The 19,635-nt window shown below is 47.5% G+C and overlaps 1 protein-coding gene across 5 annotated transcripts in view; it reads left to right on the top strand.

Annotated features, from left to right (window-relative positions):
* Nucleotides 1–19,635, top strand: part of BRD3 (bromodomain containing 3) — a 49,186-nt gene that overhangs the window by 25,305 nt on the left and 4,246 nt on the right. For all 5 annotated transcript variants that reach the window (XM_007061011.4, XM_007061010.4, XM_037879292.2 and 2 more), the window contains exons 3-10: nucleotides 111–248; nucleotides 1,691–1,838; nucleotides 3,436–3,650; nucleotides 5,587–5,958; nucleotides 14,803–14,931; nucleotides 15,849–16,040; nucleotides 16,911–17,152; nucleotides 18,588–18,880. In XM_007061011.4, coding sequence (XP_007061073.1) covers nucleotides 111–248; nucleotides 1,691–1,838; nucleotides 3,436–3,650; nucleotides 5,587–5,958; nucleotides 14,803–14,931; nucleotides 15,849–16,040; nucleotides 16,911–17,152; nucleotides 18,588–18,880 — 1,729 coding nt within the window. The remainder of the gene's footprint in view (nucleotides 1–110; nucleotides 249–1,690; nucleotides 1,839–3,435; nucleotides 3,651–5,586; nucleotides 5,959–14,802; nucleotides 14,932–15,848; nucleotides 16,041–16,910; nucleotides 17,153–18,587; nucleotides 18,881–19,635) is intronic.

Here is a 19,635-nt window from a genome sequence, read left to right as displayed (position 1 = left end):
AAGGGGAGGCTGGGAATGGAGGAAGATGCTCTTTAGCAGCTGGCTAACGAGCCTGTGAACACAGGTCCAAAGCAGTGTTGCGTGTCACATCTTTACTGTTTCTTGAACAGGATTATCACAAAATAATCAAAAACCCGATGGACATGGGGACAATTAAGAAGCGACTGGAACATAACTATTACTGGAGTGCCAGTGAATGCATGCAGGATTTCAACACAATGTTTACAAATTGTTACATTTACAACAAGGTAAAGAATGCAGACAAACTCATAGTGTAGCACTGAATAGGGAAGCCTGCGAGTGGCTATTTCACTGCAGCTTTTGACTAGGGATAACTTGTGCGCAAAGCCCTCTTTGCAACGAGATGCAATGCCATTAATGGTAACCACATTACTTTTAAATGTACAAAGCTGTCTTTGTGTTGCATGTTACTTTGCCCACGCTGGTTAAAATGGCAAACGTGTTCTTAACTGTAGGTAGAATTTCTATCTTGGAGTTACGCAGCGAGTCAGCCGAGACTTCAGCCCTTTAATTTCACTGAGGAATTCTTTCAGATTAGCTAATGTTTGCACAACGCTTTGTAGATGTTAAGTGGAATATAAGTGCTAAGTGTTATTCTCTTTGTCCAGTAGTAACTAATATCAGATACTCCTCTCAGCAGCAGAGGGCAGGTAAATAACTCCTATCATTATATCCACTGTCCATGCCTCATGCGTTCTTCCATAAATCTCTCGTGCACTTTGTTGGTTGCTTATATATGCTTTTTTTTTTTTTTTTTTTTGGCTTTAAAGTGCTTTTTATTCCTTGTATTCTTTTCCCTAAGAGAGTTCATCATTGACCCTTGCTGGGGAGTGAGCTGAAATAATAAATACATTAGCTGATGCTGCAGCAAGCAAGGTGTTTGTTCTCTTCTCCTGAATATTTTGCCAGACAGGGATTGACAGCTCATCTGTTGCAGCTCACTGCCTCCAAGCCTATATGTGAGACAGCAATGGTGTGGGCTTCTAAAGGAAGCCGTCTTCTGGTTCTTCAGGGAGGATTGTATTTAGAGGCTGTAATTTTGCCAGCTGGTCAAGGACAGGAGTCCGAGGGTACGTGCGCACTGCAATAAAAGACCCACAGCCTGGCTGTCGCTGGCCTGGGGCAACTGAGTCGGGCTCATGGGGCTTGGGCTGCGGGGCTATAAAGTTGCAATGGAGACGTTCAGGCTTGGGCTGAAGCCTGAGCTCTGGGACCTTCCCCCCTTTGCAGGATCCTAGAGCCTGGGCTTCAGCAGGTTTTCAGGCCCGGAGCCCGAGCCCAGTGAGTCCAAGTCATGACCTGGACCAACCAGGGTTTTTTAATCTCTGTGTAGACATACCCTTAGAGCCCAGACTCCAGCCCAAGTCCAGACCTCTACACTGCTCTTTTAGCCCCGCAGCCTGAACCTGAGCCCGTTGATCCGGGCTCTTATACTTGGTACTGTGGGTTTTTTATCGCCGTGTAGACGTACCAATTGAGGCTGGAGTGGACACTGGAGAAGGGGTAAAGAGTTATTTAATTCTCAGAGCTATGGCGCGTTCATTCATTGGAAGGCAGTTTACGATTCCGGCTAGGGGATAAATCAGACAACGCGATTGTAAAGGCTTTCAGCCCCTCTTTGCTTCTCACGTGTGCATTATGCTAGTGCTGCCTTGTTCTGTCCATCCAGCCCACGGATGACATCGTCCTCATGGCGCAAGCCCTGGAGAAGATTTTTCTGCAGAAAGTAGCCCAGATGCCCCAGGAGGAAGTTGAGTTATTACCACCGGTCCCTAAAGGCAAAGGTCGCAAGCCAGCAGCGGGCGCACAGAGCGCAGGTACCGACCTGACCAGATGGCAATCAATGTTGCAAGCCCATTGCTGATTCCTGACCCACTTCCACCCTGCCTGAGTAGACACACAATTAGGAGGGTAGGAAAGGAGCGTAGTCTAATGGTCAGAGCAGTTGAATGAGATTCAGGACATGTGGCTCCTGCTTGTCTATCTATTTAAGGTACTTATGGGGTGCCCATCACCCTAGTATCTGACCGCCTGACAGTCTTTTAACGTATTTATCCTCATAGCAGGCCTGTGAGGGAGGACACTGCTATTATCTCCCCAGAGCACAGAGTGACTCAGGGCCAGATCTCTAAAGGCATGTAGGCCCCTAACTCCCATTGAAATCACAGGGGTGAAAAACACGGGTTTGCACTGATTTAACGAAATGGAAGCAAGTTTCTGTGTAGACGAAATCTGCTTGTGGCTTTGGGCAAGTCAGTTTGCCTTTTGTGCCTCAAGTTCCACATATGTCAACTAAGACACCATGCATCCTTTAAAGGTGCTGTAGAAGTGCAAAGGATTATGTCATTAATTGATAATAGAACAGTGCTGGGACTTTTAAAAAAAACCAAAACACTTTTGCACCTTGTATTAAAATGCAGCTACCTCTGTGGGATAGATTACCGCCGCCCTATAACAGGAATGGCAGCATGGTGTAGCATATAATGCACTAGAGACCTGGGTTCTGTTCCCCGTTCCGCTTGTCATTTGTGGCATAACCATGGACAAGTCACCTGAACTTTCTCTATGAAGAGGTTTGAGGTCTATGGATTTAAATTGCAATATAAGTGGGCCTGGGTGAGGCTTTTGGGGTGAAAAATGCAGATCTGGCAACACGGAAATGTTTTGTGAATTCCTGTTAGCTTTGCTGAGAAGTTTGGTTGGAAAAAAAACAAAATAAACAAATACTGAATGATGCAAACATTTCATTTTGACATTTTTGAAATGAACCATTTCGATGTTCCGGTTTGGGGTGACTCTCTTTGTTCAAAATTTTCTTTTATTTAAAAAAATATATATATATTTAAAAATGGTTGAAATGGAAATAATCCGTTTCATTCGACCTGACATGAATTTTTTGTCGACTTTTCAATTCACCAATATATTTGAAAATTTTTCTTTTCCGTTTGACCCAAAATGGACATTTTTTAAAAAAAAATTTCAGGATTGCCAGTGACCTGAAAAATCTGTTTTTTGCCCAGCCCCGTAGTCTAGTGGTATTTATTATTAACTGTGCAGAGCAGGAGCAAAGGCCGATTGAACCCCGTGGAGGTTTTCCTGCTGTGAACAGTTCAGCGTCCTTTCTAGAGAATCTACTCCCTTCCCTACCCTTCCATCGGTCTCCTTCGTTGTTGAGCAGAGGCTAGTTCTGAGAGAGGCTGGAAGGAAAATAGAAACTGTCCCATAACCGTGCAGCTGACAGTCCGGGCTTGGAGCAGTTTGCTCACATAAGGGCATCCAGACGCTGCAGAGAGAGCGGAAAGGTCCAGACGGTCATTGCTGTAGAGTCCAGAGGCAACAGCTTCTCTTGGTCAAGCTAGCTGAGCGGCTGTCGAATGGGCCGTGTCACATGTGTTTAATTGTATCGTTTTAAAGGAGCGCAGCAAGCAGCGGCCGTGTCCTCTGTCTCCCCGCCAGCCCCTTTCCAGAGCGTCCCTCCAGCTGTCTCCCAGACGCCCGTTATCGCCGCCACGCCCGTGCCAACCATCACCGCAAACGTCCCGCCTGTAACTGCGCCTCCTGCTGCCGCTGCCCCTCCTCCTGCTGCTCCGATTATGACCGTGGTTCCTCCCACGCCACCTGTCGTCAAGGTAAACAAAGCGACCAACCGTCTTTCTCTTTGCCGTGCCGCATTTTTAGACGGGCAACCGCTGGTCAGAAACGTGCGTTATTTCCCTTCGCATTTGACTTTCCAGCTCCACAGGTATCACCGCCAGTTAGCCAGGGATGAGGCTGCATGAACGTAAAGGCCTCTGAGGGCCCGGACCCCACCTAAGAACTCCCTGCTCTCACCAGTTGTCCCATAGATTTTGGTAGGATGGCTGCTTTCGGGTTTGCAAGAGCAGGCCCAACGAACGCACAGCTCCGTTTTTTTTTCAAACGGGCCTAGAGCAAATCAGGAAGGGCCCGATCCTGCATTCCTGATGCCAGGGCAGTCGGTGGGAGTTCTGTCGCAGGAGGGCACTCCAGCTGCAAGGTACGGAAAGCAGCTTTATGCTTTGAGAACCTGAGAAATATCAGTAGGACCAGCAAGTTCTGTCTTACTGATTGTATTCTGCTACCAATTGTACGCTGGTATTTTACGATTTAATTTGCTAATTTAATTTCCCAGTCAATTAAAGTACGACCCCGAGCAGCTGCTGGCTGAATACCACTTTATTTTAAAATAAAAAAAACTGGATAAAAGCGTTAATCTAGTGACACAAGATTTTTTTTTTTTTCTGCTGGAAATTTAACATTAAAACAGGGATGTTAACAGTGCTGTGTAGAGAATAGCGAGCCCTGGACAGGAACACGGGATATGGGTTCTAATCCCAGTTTTGTCCCTGGCTTGCTGTGGGAGACCTTGGCCAAATCACATCCCCTTTCTGTGCCTCAGTTTTCCCATCTGTAGAATGGGGATAATGATCTTGACCTCCTCCATGTAAAAGCACTTTGAGATCTACAGATAAAAAGTGCTAGATAAGAGCTAGATACTACTATTTATGTCATGGTGGCACCCAGAGGTTGTAATCGGGCTCGGGACCCTATTGTGCTAGACATTCTGCAAACATAAATAAGTCCTAATACCGTAAATGGCATGACTATAATTTAAATCCTCTTCACACGTTCCTGCCAAAGGGGGCATTGCCACTTCAGAGCTACCTGTACCATAAATTTACAGATTCGTGCCACAAGGTGAGATGAGGTTGCATCTGTTAATAATCATGGAGCTTATTGTTTTGGATTTTCTTTTTTATTTCCCACAGAATTAACCCTTGAATTTGCGAGTTTGTAGCCCAAATCTTCTGCCAGCTAAACCCACACTGCACAGAAGTCTCTTTCGTTCCAGATGCACTCTCTGCACAAATAACTCATTTCCTAGTCACCCATATATTTTAAGTGCATATTAAAGAGGCTAGTAAAAACTGAGTTTTGCAAGTAAACACTGCAAAATTATCTCTACTTGAAATCACAATTTTTCCCCAGCTTTCCATTGAAAGCAAGTTTTTCAGAGGCAAAAGACCTTCCCTGGAGAAGTTGGGAGGGGTTTGGTAGGGAGAATCACAATGCAGGGATTTATATGCACTGGATATATTTTATTTCCTTGGGGCCAGACTGTGAAACTCTTAATCCCATTCATAAGCAGTTACCTGCCTGAGTTGTTCCATTGACTACAGTGGGACTTCTCACATGAGTAATGGCTCAGCAGGGTGAGCAATCGGGCCTTGGGCGAGTGACATTTGTCAGTTCACAATGGAGGGCTCGATCCTGCAGATCTTTAACAGGGCAGATTCTCCTTGGTCGTGTGACTAGCCCCCTTGACTTGTTGCTCCCCTCGGGCCCGGTTCTCTCCTCACATCAGTAATACTCAGGGACAACTCCTGTTGCAGTCAATGGAGCTACAGCAGTGTCAGTAAGAGGAGAATCAGGCTATGTGGCAGGAATCGGTTGTGCCGGCAGAGCAGGATCAGGCCCCGAAGTGGCGCTTGCCAGCACAGTCTGCAGGCAGGGCCTGTATTCCCGACCACCCGTTCTTTGTTTCAGAAAAAGGGAGTGAAGCGAAAAGCAGACACGACCACGCCCACCACCTCGGCCATCACTGCCAGCCGGAGCGAGTCGCCCACCCCGCTGTCAGACCCCAAGCAGGCGAAAGTCGTTGCTCGCCGAGAGAGCGGCGGCCGGCCAATCAAGCCACCAAAGAAAGACCTCGAAGACGGGGAGGTCCCCCAGCACGCGGGGAAGAAGGGCAAACTTTCTGAGCACCTCAAGTACTGTGACAGCATCCTGAAGGAGATGCTCTCTAAGAAACACGCGGCCTATGCATGGCCCTTTTACAAGCCTGTCGATGCCGAGGCCTTGGAATTACATGACTATCATGATATTATCAAACACCCCATGGATCTCAGTACTGTGAAAGTACGTCCACATTTACCACCTCTTTTGCAGGGTGTCTTAGCTCTCTGGTTGCGAATATAAGAGGGGCGACCGCTCTTGCAGTGGGTCGGTTCTTGGTGGGTGGGGTGGAAAATTGACCGGATGTGTGGACCATTCAGATTTTTTTTTTTTCTATTTTGTTTCCCTTTTTCCATGTCCTGGAATGTTCCCCTGTACCCTGTATTCCACACTGTGCAGTGACAACAGCTCCCTGAGCAGATAGTCCGGCTATCTAAACAAACGCCCCCTTGACAGCGTTGTGCTCTGAACACAGGATGTGCGGTATTTCGTAGGGTTCGATCCATAGAACCCCATGTACAGCAGGCACTGCCTTCCCATCAGTTGTTGGTGTGGCGTGGGCTCTGGATGGTCTTTGTGTGACGCCAGGTGGGACCTGATTATCACCTGTTCACGCCGCGGTGGTAGATGTTACAAATATAGCCGCGTTGCTAGCTAGCAGTGGTTCACGGCTGCCTCGTAGAGAAGCAGGTATTTCAACTTAGCTTACCTTGGTTTGAACTTCAGGGTGCTTTTCTTTTGGGGCGGGGAGGTTTCCCTCCATCCGCAGGGCTCCATTTTGCCCCCCACGTTCTGCTGCTCAATTGGCCATAGGAATCTCTGTTGGTTGAAATGAGACTTTTCCGCCCACAGGCAAGAGAAGAAGATGCTCCTGCTAGCTTTCACTTTTTATGGTGAGGACTTAAACCTGCTCCCCTTAAAGCCAATGTGTGGGATTTCCAAAAATGCCTAAGTGACTTAAGAGACCCAGTGCTCTTCAGTCACCATCCTTTTTCTGAGTGCTCCTAAGTCGCTTAGGGGCTTTGGAAAATCCCACCCACTACTTATATGCACTACAGTAATGGTCCAAAAGATCTTCCAAGTGATGCTATGGTGTTTGGGACTACGGCACTATACTTTTTTAAGGGAGGGGATTTTGTCAGCATGAGCTACTGCATGAAGCCTGAGGTTAGGAGCCAATAATTCATGAGTTCTAATCCCACCTGTAACAACCTGGCCTTGGGAAAGTCATTTCACCTATCTGTGCCTCATTTTCTCCATCTGTAAAATGGGGATAATAATATTTCCCTACCTCACAGGGGTGTTGCGAGGACTGATGTTTGTAAGGCACTATGTATGTGCTAAGTATCGTTATCGGGAATGTTTACCCCACCCAGGGCCGGCTCGCTGCTGGCTGAGATGCTGCAAGCAGCCACTTGTGGAGTGATGACTCAAAGACCATCCTTACTCTAAGCTTGCCTTTGCCCTCACCCTGTAAACCCGAGCCATCCCAGTGCTCAGGATTTCGTTTTAGATTTGCCACTGAGCCAAGCCGAGCTAACGGCCTCCAGCGACTTCCGGGGAGGAGAAAAGGAAAGACGCCTGGGTGAGTTGAGTTTGCGCGAGCGCTGGGCATACAGCAGAGAAGGGATTCTGGTGTAGGCGAGAGACGGGGGAACTGGTGGCAGAGCCCTGGTGCGCTGGCTGGGTCCAGGCTGAGAGAGTGGGAGAACGGCTCCAGTGGCTCTTGGTGCACGTCTCGTTTCTTGGGAGGCAGAGCAGCGTGGAGTAGGCAGGCAGGAGGAAGAGCCACATGGAATAGGATTTGTAGGAGGAGGAGACCAGAGCGGATCAGTTCCGGGACTCCGGGAGACTGAAAGACTTTTCTGCCTGTATCTTCTGTAGTGCTGATGGAGGGGAGGGCGAGAGTGTTTTCTTGACTCGTTTTCCTTTTCTCTTGGGGGCAGGAGGTGGCGGCGAGAGAGGCGTCCTCCATGTCCCCACTGGAGGGCTGAGGTCCCCCTTGCATTTCAGCCCTAAGATGCGGCTGCCACCTTGCTATCTTTGGGTGACCAGCAGTGGCGGCTCCTCTAGGATGCATGGGGTGGGCAGTGTCCTGTTTGGATTGCCATGCCCTATCCCCTGCCCTTCAGATTTGCTTTGTGGATTCCTATGGAGGCCCACTAGGCTCCAGGTGGCCATGAGGCTCCATCCACATGGATGAGATCACAGAACCTTATCCACCATCAGAAAATCTATGCTCAGCTTCGTGTGTCCATTTTCCCCACTCACTTCCAGGTGTCAGCAGCTCCAGTACTGACTAGGAGCCCAATCCTGCTGCCATCAAAGCCTTAAGCAGAACTCTCACTGACTTCAGAGGGAGCAGGGTCAGACCATGGAGGGGACTTTCAAGCTTACTAGTGCTCCCCATTAGATCATTTTGGAGCAGTTCCTTCCTCCTGCCTCGAGCAGCTTGGCTGTCTGCCTTGGTAGCACTCTCAGTCATGGAAGTTTTAATCTAGCATAGATTGACTGTGATTCTTATTGTTTACACAGTAAGGACGGCGATCAATTGCTCTCCATGTCCACTGAAGGTCGTACAAGAACTAATCAGCTTAGTTTGCAGCAAGGGAGATTTAGGTTAGATATTAGGAAAAACTTTCTAACAGTAAGGATAGTTAAGCACTGCAACACGTTACCAAGGGAGGTTGTGGAATCCCCATCATTGGAGGTTTTTAAGAAAAGGTTAGACCAACATCTGTCAGGGATGGTGTAGTTTACTTGGACCTGCCTTAGTCCCAGGAACTGGACTAGATGACCTCTTCAGGCCTCTCCCAGCTCTACATCTATATGACTCTGTTAGATTGACATTCCTGCCTCGATCCTTGCTCTGCAATGGAACTGGAATACATATAGGAAGAAGACACACCTGAAATGTTTATAAACCAAACAATCCGTTTGTCTCAATAGTGGAGAATTTACAGTGTAAAGCCCCAATCCTGCAAGCGCTTATGCAGATGAGTAATCCCATCAACTTCATTGGAGTTAATCATGGGTAAAGTTACCTGCTTAAGTGTTTGCAGGATGTGGGCTATAAGACAGACAGATAGGATACCCTGGGGAGGGACATACCTGGCTTAAAGCATGATCCTGTTAATTCTTTTGCACATGTAATTTTATTGACAAGAGGCATCCCATTAAGGCTGCTGGCACTGCTCACCGTAGGTGCTGGAACTAGGGGTGCTGCACCCCCTGGCTTGAAGTGGTTTCCATTATATACAGGGTTTACAGTTTGGTTCGATGGCTCTCAGGACCCCCACTGTACAAATTGTTCCAGCACCCCTGCTGCCCACGTGAGTAAATTTGCTGGGGCGTATAAGTGTTTGCGGGATATGGCTATTAGATTGTAGGGTTTTATTATTATTCCTTTCACATGGCTCCCTTTTCCTTTCATATGAAATATTGCTGACGGTGATGAGGTGTTAGAGTTAATCATCTGGAATTGAGAAATCTAGACCTAGGCCCTAATTTTTAAGACGACTCCTAACAAAGTCTGTAGTTCTATGATTAGATACCTGTGGATGTAATTGGGTGGGTTCATGCACTTGCAGTTATTTACGCCCACAGTTACTGCATGCACACAATTCCAAATCCAGCCCTGAATATCTGTAAAGATCTCTGATTTCTTTAATGGGGTTTTGAAGGATATTTGTTCGAAAGTTGACTGTCCCTGTCCCAGTCCGTACCTTACCCCAGTACGGACTCCCAATTTGGTAATATGATTTTTTGGAATTATGAATAAAATCTTCTCTAGCTGTCTTGCATAGGTGCTGGACCTATGGGTGCTGGGGGTGCTGCCGCATCCCGTGGCTTGAAGCGGTTTCCATCATATACAGGTTTTACAGCTTGATTCAGTGGCTCTCAGCACCCCCACTATACAAATTGTTCCAGCACCTCTGCTGTCTTGTGCTAAGAACAGTCAGTAAATTACCAATGGCCAGATCCTTCTTGGCTATCTCACTCGAGTAGTGCATTGACTTCAGTGGACTATTTATGGGCCCAATCTTGGAAGGTACCAAGTGCATTCAACTTTCTTGATGTCATTGGAAGCCAAAGGTGCAGAGGGCATTTCTAGAGATGCGTAGCACCTTGCAACATCAAGTCCCAAGTGAGTAAGGCAAGTGGAATTCTCTCCTCCCCGCCCCCCCCCCCCCCCCAAGATACAGATCTAAGGAATGAAATCCTGGTCTTACTGAAGTCAATGGCATGGCCCCGTTGACTTCAGTGAGTCCAGGGTTTTCCCCAATGATCCATGGAAGCAAGATGCTTGAGATGAGTTCTGGGCTATTATCCATGTTTTTAAGAAAAACAGACCTATCTGAGGACACTGTGGTTTCTTTGGCCAGCACTAAATTCACATTCAGGGTCCTCGCCATTGTCTTTCAGTGCATGCTTTTATGGATCTCAAATTCTTGATTGTAATGTATAAAACGTGTGGACCTCTGACTGCATTGTCTATGCAACTGACGCTCTCCTCCCATTTGCAGTCTGTACTTTATTAGTACAGTAGGGAAGGTTGGAGAACGGTGAACCCTGCAGAGTCTTTTATAGATAAAGACTCTGGAACTGCCTTTTGCGGGGTAGCACTTTTCTTAAGAAATTCTCTTTGAAGTGCTGTCTGGGATTATTTTCTTCTGAACTGTTTTACTGGTGCTGTCACTTTTGGCTTGTTGAGACTTTTTCATAAATGACCATAGCATGATTTAATTGAGACAGGCCCTATATAGTGTAACGTTAACAAAATGTTCCAGCTCCTAGACCAGAAGTGCCGGAGGGCTTTGTTTATGGGTCTGAAGGTCCCGGGTTCAATTCTTTAGTAATGATCATCGTGCTGGTACACGGAGTGCAGCCACAGTCCCTTGAGTTGATGCTGAATGCTTTATGCAGAAATTACCTCTTTAGCAACTAGAATATATGGGATTGTGTGTGCCTGTCACTCCTGCTCCCTGGATGTGTGAGGGTTGATTTTGCAGAGTTAATATGTCATGTCTCAGTAGGTATTTGTCTAAGGCCCTGCAGTGAATTGTAAAGCAGTAGGTATATCTCAGATGTTTTGGAGGGTACTTTCTGACTATGTTTGTACCAGTGAGGTGGGCTGGGCTGGTTGCCAGGACTGTCTCCAGAAAAGGAGAGATGATGAGGAAATACAACTGAGCTGATTCTGGCTGGCCGGCTGACAGAGAAAGGATCTTTAGTGCAGAGTGGGAATGTGTATGAAGGGGGTGCTGCAGGGTAGAGTGGATCAGACAGAATGGGAAGAGCTGAGGGAATTGTAGGGCTCTCCTGTCTGATTCCTGGCATAAGGGATTGGCAGAGGTTTCTACTATTAATGAGCATGTGCCCACGTAAATTCCCGGAGCATCACAGAGCAAAACAGATGCTATAGAGCGTGTAATTCGTTCATGGTCATCAGAGAGTGGAACTGTTTGGTGGAGTGGCGAGCAGGAATGATACCTATTGAGGGGGTTCTGGAGGACACTAGATCAGTGAAAGAGGATGGATTGAATTGTAACATCTCTGTGGCTGCTGCAGGTTATTTGGTAATTACACTTGAATAGGTTACAAATAATTGCCATGGAGCCTGGACTCAGGACTAACCCTTTGCGGTTCCCGTAGCTGTATCCAAGGACAAACATTAATCCACTCTCTTCACAGCGCTGCGGCATCATCCCTGTTTTCCAGATGGGGAGACTGAGGCACAGGGAGTTGAAACGTTATGCCTAAGGTCACCCAGGGCGAGAGCTGGGAATGGAACCCAGAGCACCTGACTCCCAGTCCTGTGCTCTGGCCGTTAGGTCTCTCTTTGTCACTGAGGAGACAGAAATATGGATGTGTTTGCCCTTTATTTACCTCAGAGGACACAAGTAACCATACTCAGCATTGCCGTGTAAGAGGATTTGTTTAGTGCTGCTTTCAGAATAAACCACTGGTCTCCAGGGAGTTAAACGTGCAAGTCTGTGAATTTTCTTGTAGCAAACTGCTGTGGTTTCGCAGCAGCCCAGTTCAGGGTTTTAAAGCAGGGGGACATTTTTTTTTCAGGGAGTTATAAAGATTTCTTTAGTTGCAGCTATTCCAGGGGATAATTTCCTCTAGGTTTAAAATAACTAACCTATGAGTTCATGTAACTTCCGGGCGGGTTGTGAAAAGTCCTGGACTGAATGCCAGCTGACGTAAATTGGCACAGCGCGATGGAAGGCATCGGAGCAACCCTGATTTACATCCACTGAGGGTCTGCTCCCTTGTCCCTGAACCATACAGCAGGGGCAGCAGGGTCTCACGTCATGAAATTACTAATTTAAAAGACTCCGTAAGCCCTAGGGCTGGGCTTTCTGAAGGGAGTCAGTGCAAGTTGGGTGCCTAGGGTGTGTCCACACTGCAGTCGGAGGTGTGATAGCAGCATGCATAGCCATGCCCGAGCTAGTTTTGATCTAGCTGGCTCATGTACCGATAGCAGGGTAGCTGCAGAAGCACAGGGTTAAACATGCCTGGGACCCTGGGCAATTACCTGGGCAGCTAGCCTGCGCAGAAATCCTGCTGCCATGGCACACAAACGAGGTGAATGAAAGCTAGCTCAGGTATAGCGACAGGTGCTGCATTCACACCTGATTGCAGCAGAGCTGTACCCTAAGCCTTTCCCTTCCCCTCTCTCACCAGACTCTCTCATTCTGACTTGCAATTGCAAACATACCTCCTCTGCTAGTGGCTAAGCAGCTCGGCAAGTCAAGAACCCAAAGGCATTTCATGCAGCTGTTTGAAGTCCATATTCTCGGTCTTTCCTGAGTGAACTTTCTTTAAAAAAAAAAAAAAATTAAAAGAAAAATCCAGTGATCAAAAGGCCCTGGAGTTAGAAAACCTTTCCTTTTGGATGCAACCGAAGCCTCACGCACTGATGTGTGTGTCATAGGCAATAATCAGCCTTTGGGCATGCTAAACAAACACAAGATCCTCAAAAATGCCTTTCAAGCAGGAAGGCATATCTTACAGTAACAGGGCTCTTTAGTTTTAATGTATTGTTTTGCTTTGGAATTGGCCAGGAATGTTTTTCATAAAAGGCCAAACTGTTCTTGATCTGTAGGAGCACAAATCTGTCTCTCCCCTCCCCTCTTCCTCCCCGGTCCTGCAGCTCAAAGGCATTCTCTGGCTTATTGAATCCCCCCAAACGGGATCTTGTCTCACAGCCATGTCTGTCAGGCTTTCTAGTCACAGTGTGAAGTGCTAGTGTAGTAAGGTCGCTGCTCTGAAGGCAGATTTCCTACCAAAATTAGTTCGGTATGGATGAAATTCACATCTGTGTAGATTGCCAGCACAAGAACTATCTGCCACTGAAGTCCCACTTGAGCCCTTTTGAGTTAATTACAAGGCTCATTCCATAGCCCTTAGGCATGTGTATCTCCCAATGAAGTGAATGGGAATTCTATATGCATTAGGATCAAATATTGGGGCCTTTATGACTTAAGTGTGATACATATGCTTTCCACTGGCCCTTTGCACAGGGGTGAATTTTACCATACCAAGCCTGCAGTCCCTCTGCATGCAAAACCCTCCTCCCTTCAAAGAGAGATACAGGTGCAGAGAGCTGCAGAATGGAGGCTTTTAACCATTCAGCAAATGCAGCATTTCTGTACGGTAGATATAAATCAAGCCTCCGCTGTTAGATTTTACACATTCTGTAAAAGCAATTGCTGAGCACCTACAAATCTCACCGTAAGTCTATCAGAATGAAGTCATGCAATAAAATATCCCACTGCACTACAATTAAACTGGACTTTAAGGCTGAGTACTGAAGAGTAAAAAATTGCTCCAAGACTGCTGCAATTTTTCTCTAAACAAGCATTACAAACCCAGGGAGTTCAGAGTTTATGTTAAACGGAAAAGGAATGGGTGGACGTTGAGGCTGGAAAAATTCGAACTGGAAATAGGGTGCAATATTTTTACTCTGTAACAATTAGCTCATGCAGCGAGGGTAATTAGTGATTGGGACAGCTTCCCAAGGGCTGCGATAGAGCCTCCGTCACTTGGAGTCATTAAGTCAGGATGGGATGGCTTTCTAAAAGACAGATTCTAGCTCAAGTTCTGTTGGACTCGATTCAGGAATCACTGAGTGGAATTTTCTGGCTTGGGTTTTGCGGGATGTCAGGTTAGATGACCCTAGTGGTCTCTCCTGGCCTTAAAATCTATGAATCTACGAGGGGAGGAAAAAATCCCAACAAGTTAAGGTATGAAATTGCACATTTAATGCACCCAAACAACTGTAACTTTGTCCTCTGATGACCCTAGCTTCCATTGTTCCTTTCTCTGTTCTTTTCTTAGTTAGCGTCCCATCCTGCAAACGCTTGCTCATCCCATTAATGTTTTGCAGCAGCTACCCTTGACATTGTGCTATATATTATCTAGGATCAAGGACACGAAGTAGAGTTTTAAGGAGCAGACCTGTATGCCAGTCTCAGCTGGTTTACATCACCACTCTCTTAGCTTCAACAGCGGGGCGGTGATACGCACCCACTGAGGATCTAGCCCTTTAAAGTTTGGAAACCCGGTGGAATTGGGCAGAGACAGGGACTCTGACCGAAGAGACACCGAGAGGGGTGACCCTTCAGTGCGCTCCCTCTTTGACAGCACACTGGAAATTTATTCCCTCTTTTGGCAGAGGCAGAGTTCCGTCTTTTTTCTGGAACCCTCGTTTCTAGTAGAAAATGAACTCTTGCAATCTTTCATAGACTGTCAGTGTAAACAGAACTTCTTGGAACATTATCATTAAAATCATTGTGATACAACAGTCAGAGGATTCGATTTATTTAAGATATTATCTGAAGTCTAGATGTCATTTATCAGTTTGAATTAAGCAAGCTAGACCAACCTGCTGCTATCTCAGGCTAACAGGTTTTTAGCGACTCTGAGCTCTCTTTCGTCTGTGCAGTTGCTATGAATGCATTTTGCTTATGGCTCTTTTCCCCTCCCTCCCTCCCCCTTTGGCTTATTTGTTTGCAGAAAAAAATGGACAGCCGGGAATACCAGGACGCACAAGGTTTTGCAGCGGATATTCGGTTAATGTTCTCTAATTGTTACAAGTACAATCCCCCAGACCACGAAGTTGTAGCCATGGCCAGGAAACTCCAGGTAAAGATGTTGGCAAATGCGTCTTCCAGAGAGTACGTTTTAGTTCCCCCTTAGGAGGAGCCTTCAAGGTTCTGCGCGCGCACAGCTCCTCTTGGTCTCAATCCAGGAGGGTCCTTGACTTCCCTGGTATTTGGAAGGGGCCTTAGATGCCCTGTGCTGTACCCTGTTCTTCACATGGTGTGACTCAAAGCTGAACCCTCTGCTCAAAGTATGGCCTAATCATTGCTTCGCAAGGTGATAGGTGAGCGACCTTGGGTTTACATAGCGCACCCCTCTGAATGCCTCACTGAAGAGGTGGGAGAAATTGTGCAGCCTGACAACTATGCTAGCAATGTACCATCCTAAAGCCAACTTCCAAGGCTGTTGCAGCAGATATTCTCACGCTCGCAAACCAGAGGTGCTGTTAGTGTCAGTACTGACAGGGCTTTTTCCGAACTGGACGGAGGAGCTAAATCCTAGAGCGGGAGTCTAACCAAGCAGCGGAGCAGCAAGTAAGCAGTTATGAGGAAAGCAAATGCACAGGGAATTGCCAGACTCGATCAGACCCAGGGTCCATCTAGCTCAGTGTCTGATCTCTGTCAGTAGTCAGTGCCAGATACTTCAGAGGAATGTGTAAGAATCTCACAGTAGGGATATATCTGATAATCAGCCCCCCACAAGCAGGTCTCAGATGATTTCACAAAGACAGATTAAAATGCGATCCAACTCCTGTTGAGAGTCTTTCCATTGACTTCCAAGGAGCTGGGATTCACCTCTTATGACTTTAGACCCTAAACTGTCTGGGGCAAGGAATGCTTTCTAGTTACTTCTCTGTACCGCACAATTGAGCTGGGTTCCTAGCATGATCTTAAAAGATGCAGAATGAGGTCTTTGTGGCTGAGGCATCTTTGTCGCCCTGAATCCAACAACCTCTGCAGGACGTCTTCGAGATGAGATTTGCAAAGATGCCGGACGAGCCCGTGGAGCCCCCTCCCCCACCTCCTCCGACGGCGCCGGTCGTCAGTAAAAGCACGGAAAGCAGCCACAGCAGCGAGGAGAGTTCGTCTGACTCGGACAGCTCCGACTCTGAAGAAGAGCGAGCGACCAGGCTGGCCGAGCTCCAGGAGCAGGTGAGCGGCAGGCCAGCTCTGAGCAGCCTCACCATAGTGAGCGGTGTGTCTGTGCACATGGCGTGCACGTCTACACAATGCACAGTAGAGCTGCACTTGAGGGTATCATTTTGTTGTAAATCCCCCCCCACCCCCGCAAGGATCCCAAAGCAGTTGGCAAATATGAATGAAACCCCACAACACCCCTGGGATAATCTAGGAAAAGATTATCACACCCTTTTTATAGGCAGGGAAACGCAGGCATACGCAAGTGAACTACCTACTCCCTTTGTGACCTTGGGCAAGTTTCGCTGGGTCTCAGTTCCCTTTGTGTAAAATGGGGTTAATGATTCTTCTTTTCTCTCTCCCGTTGGCTGTCTTGGCTGTTTAGGCTGTAAGAGCTACAGGGCAGGGACTGTCTCTTATGTGTACGTGCAGCACCAAACACAAGGTGGCTTGGTTGGGTTTTCCAGGTGCCACCAGAACATACCTAAATAATCAAGTGACTTACCCAGCACGTCATTGGCAGATCCAAGAATAGAACCCAACTGTCCTGATGCCCCAGTCCTAACCACTAAATTCCCTACTTTTCCATGAGTGTCTCCATTCAAGAGGTGGCTACTTTTCATTTGCCTAAAGAATGGGAACTGAGTTTTCTCCCGAGGGTCAACTTCTGTGGACCCGTATTTAACTCTTTAAAGAAAGGTTACTAAAAATCAAACAAAGTCTCCCAGCTGAAATCAATAGACTCAGCCTAACGATTAACTTCAAAAGCTGCTGGTGTAAATGGGAGAGGGGTGAGCACATGTGGGTGGGTGGGGGGATGCTGTCTGTGCCTGGAAGAACGGAGTGTGTTGATAATGGGGCTCAACTCGTCTGTTCTCCCCGCAGCTGAAGGCCGTCCATGAGCAGCTAGCTGCTTTGTCGCAAGCGCCCGTGAACAAACCAAAGAAAAAAAAAGAGAAGAAGGAAAAAGAGAAGAAAAAGAAAGACAAGGAGAAAGAGAAAGAAAAAGAGAAGCACAAAGTGAAAGCCGAGGAGGAGAAGAAACCCAAGGTGGCCCAACCAGCCAAACAGACCCAGCAGAAGAAAGCACCAGCTAAAAAAGCAAACAGCACGACCACAGCTAACAGGTGGGTGTTTGGCATCTTGTCCAGAGTCTTCCTATATGTCAGTCTTTCCCTTCCCTTGCCAGTTTTGTAGAATGAGCTTTCTGTTCTCCACACTAGCCTAGTGATGGGGAACCACACGCGGGTCACATCGGGTAAACGTCTTGGGTGAGAATTTCAAAAGCACTCGGCATTGACCTACCTCTGCGTCTGTTGAAGTCAATGGTGAGGATCCCACTGACTTCAAGGAGAGCAGAGTTAGGCCAGCATTAAGGAAAATTTCAGAACTTTGAAAAAGCTCCAGTTCTGTTCCAGATGGGCAGAGGGTCTGGGTTGGTGTCGGTTACTTTGGGCCAGGTCCCTGTTCCTGTTGAAGTGAGTGGGAGTTCTGTCATGGGTTCAGGATCTGGCCCCTTCTTTCCAAGCTGGCTTATCTCTCCCTAATGCAGACACACTGTAAAATGCAAAAAGGGCCCCAACCTGATCCCAGTGAAGTCCAAGTGAAAAATGAGTGTTTCTTCCAGTCCTCACCAAACGAAGCGCACCCGAAAGGGTTACATCCACCATCTAGTTCTATGGTGCTGTGATGGGTTGTACCTCTCTGGCGCCCTCTTGGAGTGAGGGGTGAGGTGCTTCTCTTGTCTTGGATGTCCTTCTCTGAACAGGGGTATGACTGTCATCTGGGTTCCAGACTTGGGGTACAGCTCTCTGGCTGTGCCCCTGGGGGAGTCTGTTTTCTTCCGGGGCGGGAAGAAGGGAGGTGTTAAAGTAGTCCAAAAGAAAAAAGCCACAATACCTCCACCGCCTACGAAAAGGGTCGCGTCCCTGCAGTCTCATGTAGGGTAAAGGCCAGTAGTCCTGGGGGGAAGATCTGGGCTCCTTACCCCTTTTGTCCAAACAACCTGGGCTAAGTCCTGGGTCTCTGAGAAGGAAAGTAAGGAAAAAGCTGGTCCCTCTGTTTCCTCAGGGAGCTCGTTTGGCTGCTGCTCTCGACGAGGTCCCCAGCAGACGGCCCCTGGGGAACTTGTCTGTTCTTGAATGCCGCCCAGCCTGAACCAGCATCCTCCTTTTTAGGGACCTGCCCTTCTCTAGGATTGATAAGCCTCAGGGGTGTAGCAGAGTGGGGCCTATTGAGCCCAGAGGAGCTCTTTAACCCCTTATTGACTGGGCTGGTGCTCTCACAGTCCGTAACAACTGCCGACATGCCAGACTGAATTTATCCTGAATTGTCTTGATGCTAGACGTGGGATGTTAGGCCCCTATTCGGGACTAGCATTCCTGTTCGAGACAGCATTTAAGTACATACTTCAGTCCCCTGACATCGCTGGGTCTTGAACACAGGTTTAACACCAGGTTATGGTTTGTAACAGTCAACGTTCGTGGTAGAACATTTAGTACAAGGGGAGGAGAAATGAACTCAATACACCAGCGAGTGTGTTTGTGCTTTCGAACCCTCCAGGCAGCCTAAAAAAGGAGGCAAGCAGGCATCTGCACCCTACGACTCTGAGGAGGAGGAGGAGGGCTTGCCCATGACCTATGACGAGAAGCGGCAGCTCAGCTTGGACATCAACCGCCTGCCGGGGGAAAAGCTGGGCCGGGTAGTGCACATCATCCAATCCCGGGAACCTTCCCTCAGGGACTCCAACCCCGATGAGATAGAAATAGATTTTGAAACCTTGAAGCCCACCACTTTACGAGAACTGGAGAGATACGTCAAGTCTTGTTTACAGAAAAAACAAAGGAAACCATTTTGTAAGTTACCTCATGGCTCACGAGTTCCCCATCAGCCCCGCAGCGCGGGAGGCGAGGGGTTGCTCATTAGGACCCGCTTCTTATCAAACTCTCTTTCCAAGTATTGATTACTTGTTGGCAATCTGACGGTGATTTTTTTAAAAGGCCTCTTTCCCCCAGTGGAAATATCCAAGACCCTCCTCTTTAATCTGTTTCTGCCCTCCCCAAAATCCTATTCCATGGAAGGCTGAAGGTTCCAAGCTCCCCGGGACGGCGCTCCTTCCCTCCAGAATCTGTGAGGGGCTTATTGTTGTTTGTATTCTGATAGCGTCTAGAAAGCACTACCAAAATCCAGGCCTCCTTGTGCTTGGTGCTGTGCATACACCTAGAAGGATACGTTCCCTGATGTGAAGAGCATATAATCTAAATAGACAAGACAAAGGGTGGGGAACCAACACTGAGAGATGAAGTGACTTGCCCGAAGTCACACGCAGAGTCTGTGGCAAAGCCAGGAATTGAGCCCTGATATCCTGAGTTGTGTCTTAACTGTAAGACTGTCCTTCCTTGATGGGTGGTCTCTGCTTTGTCCCCAACCCCTCACCTCCGGGAGCAAAGACTCAAATGTAGCAGATAACTATGATCCCTGCATAGTAGCCCATTTTGCTGCCACATGACTTCCAGAGAGCTCTAAGCAAATTTATTTTTTTCCGACATCTTGATATGTTTTTTTTTTCTTTTTAATGTACAGTAGAACCTCAGAGTTACAAACACCAGAG

Source organism: Chelonia mydas, chromosome 16, assembly GCF_015237465.2.
Source record: "Chelonia mydas isolate rCheMyd1 chromosome 16, rCheMyd1.pri.v2, whole genome shotgun sequence".
Lineage (NCBI taxonomy): Eukaryota > Metazoa > Chordata > Testudines > Cheloniidae > Chelonia > Chelonia mydas.
This window is presented reverse-complemented; position numbering and strand designations above follow the sequence as displayed.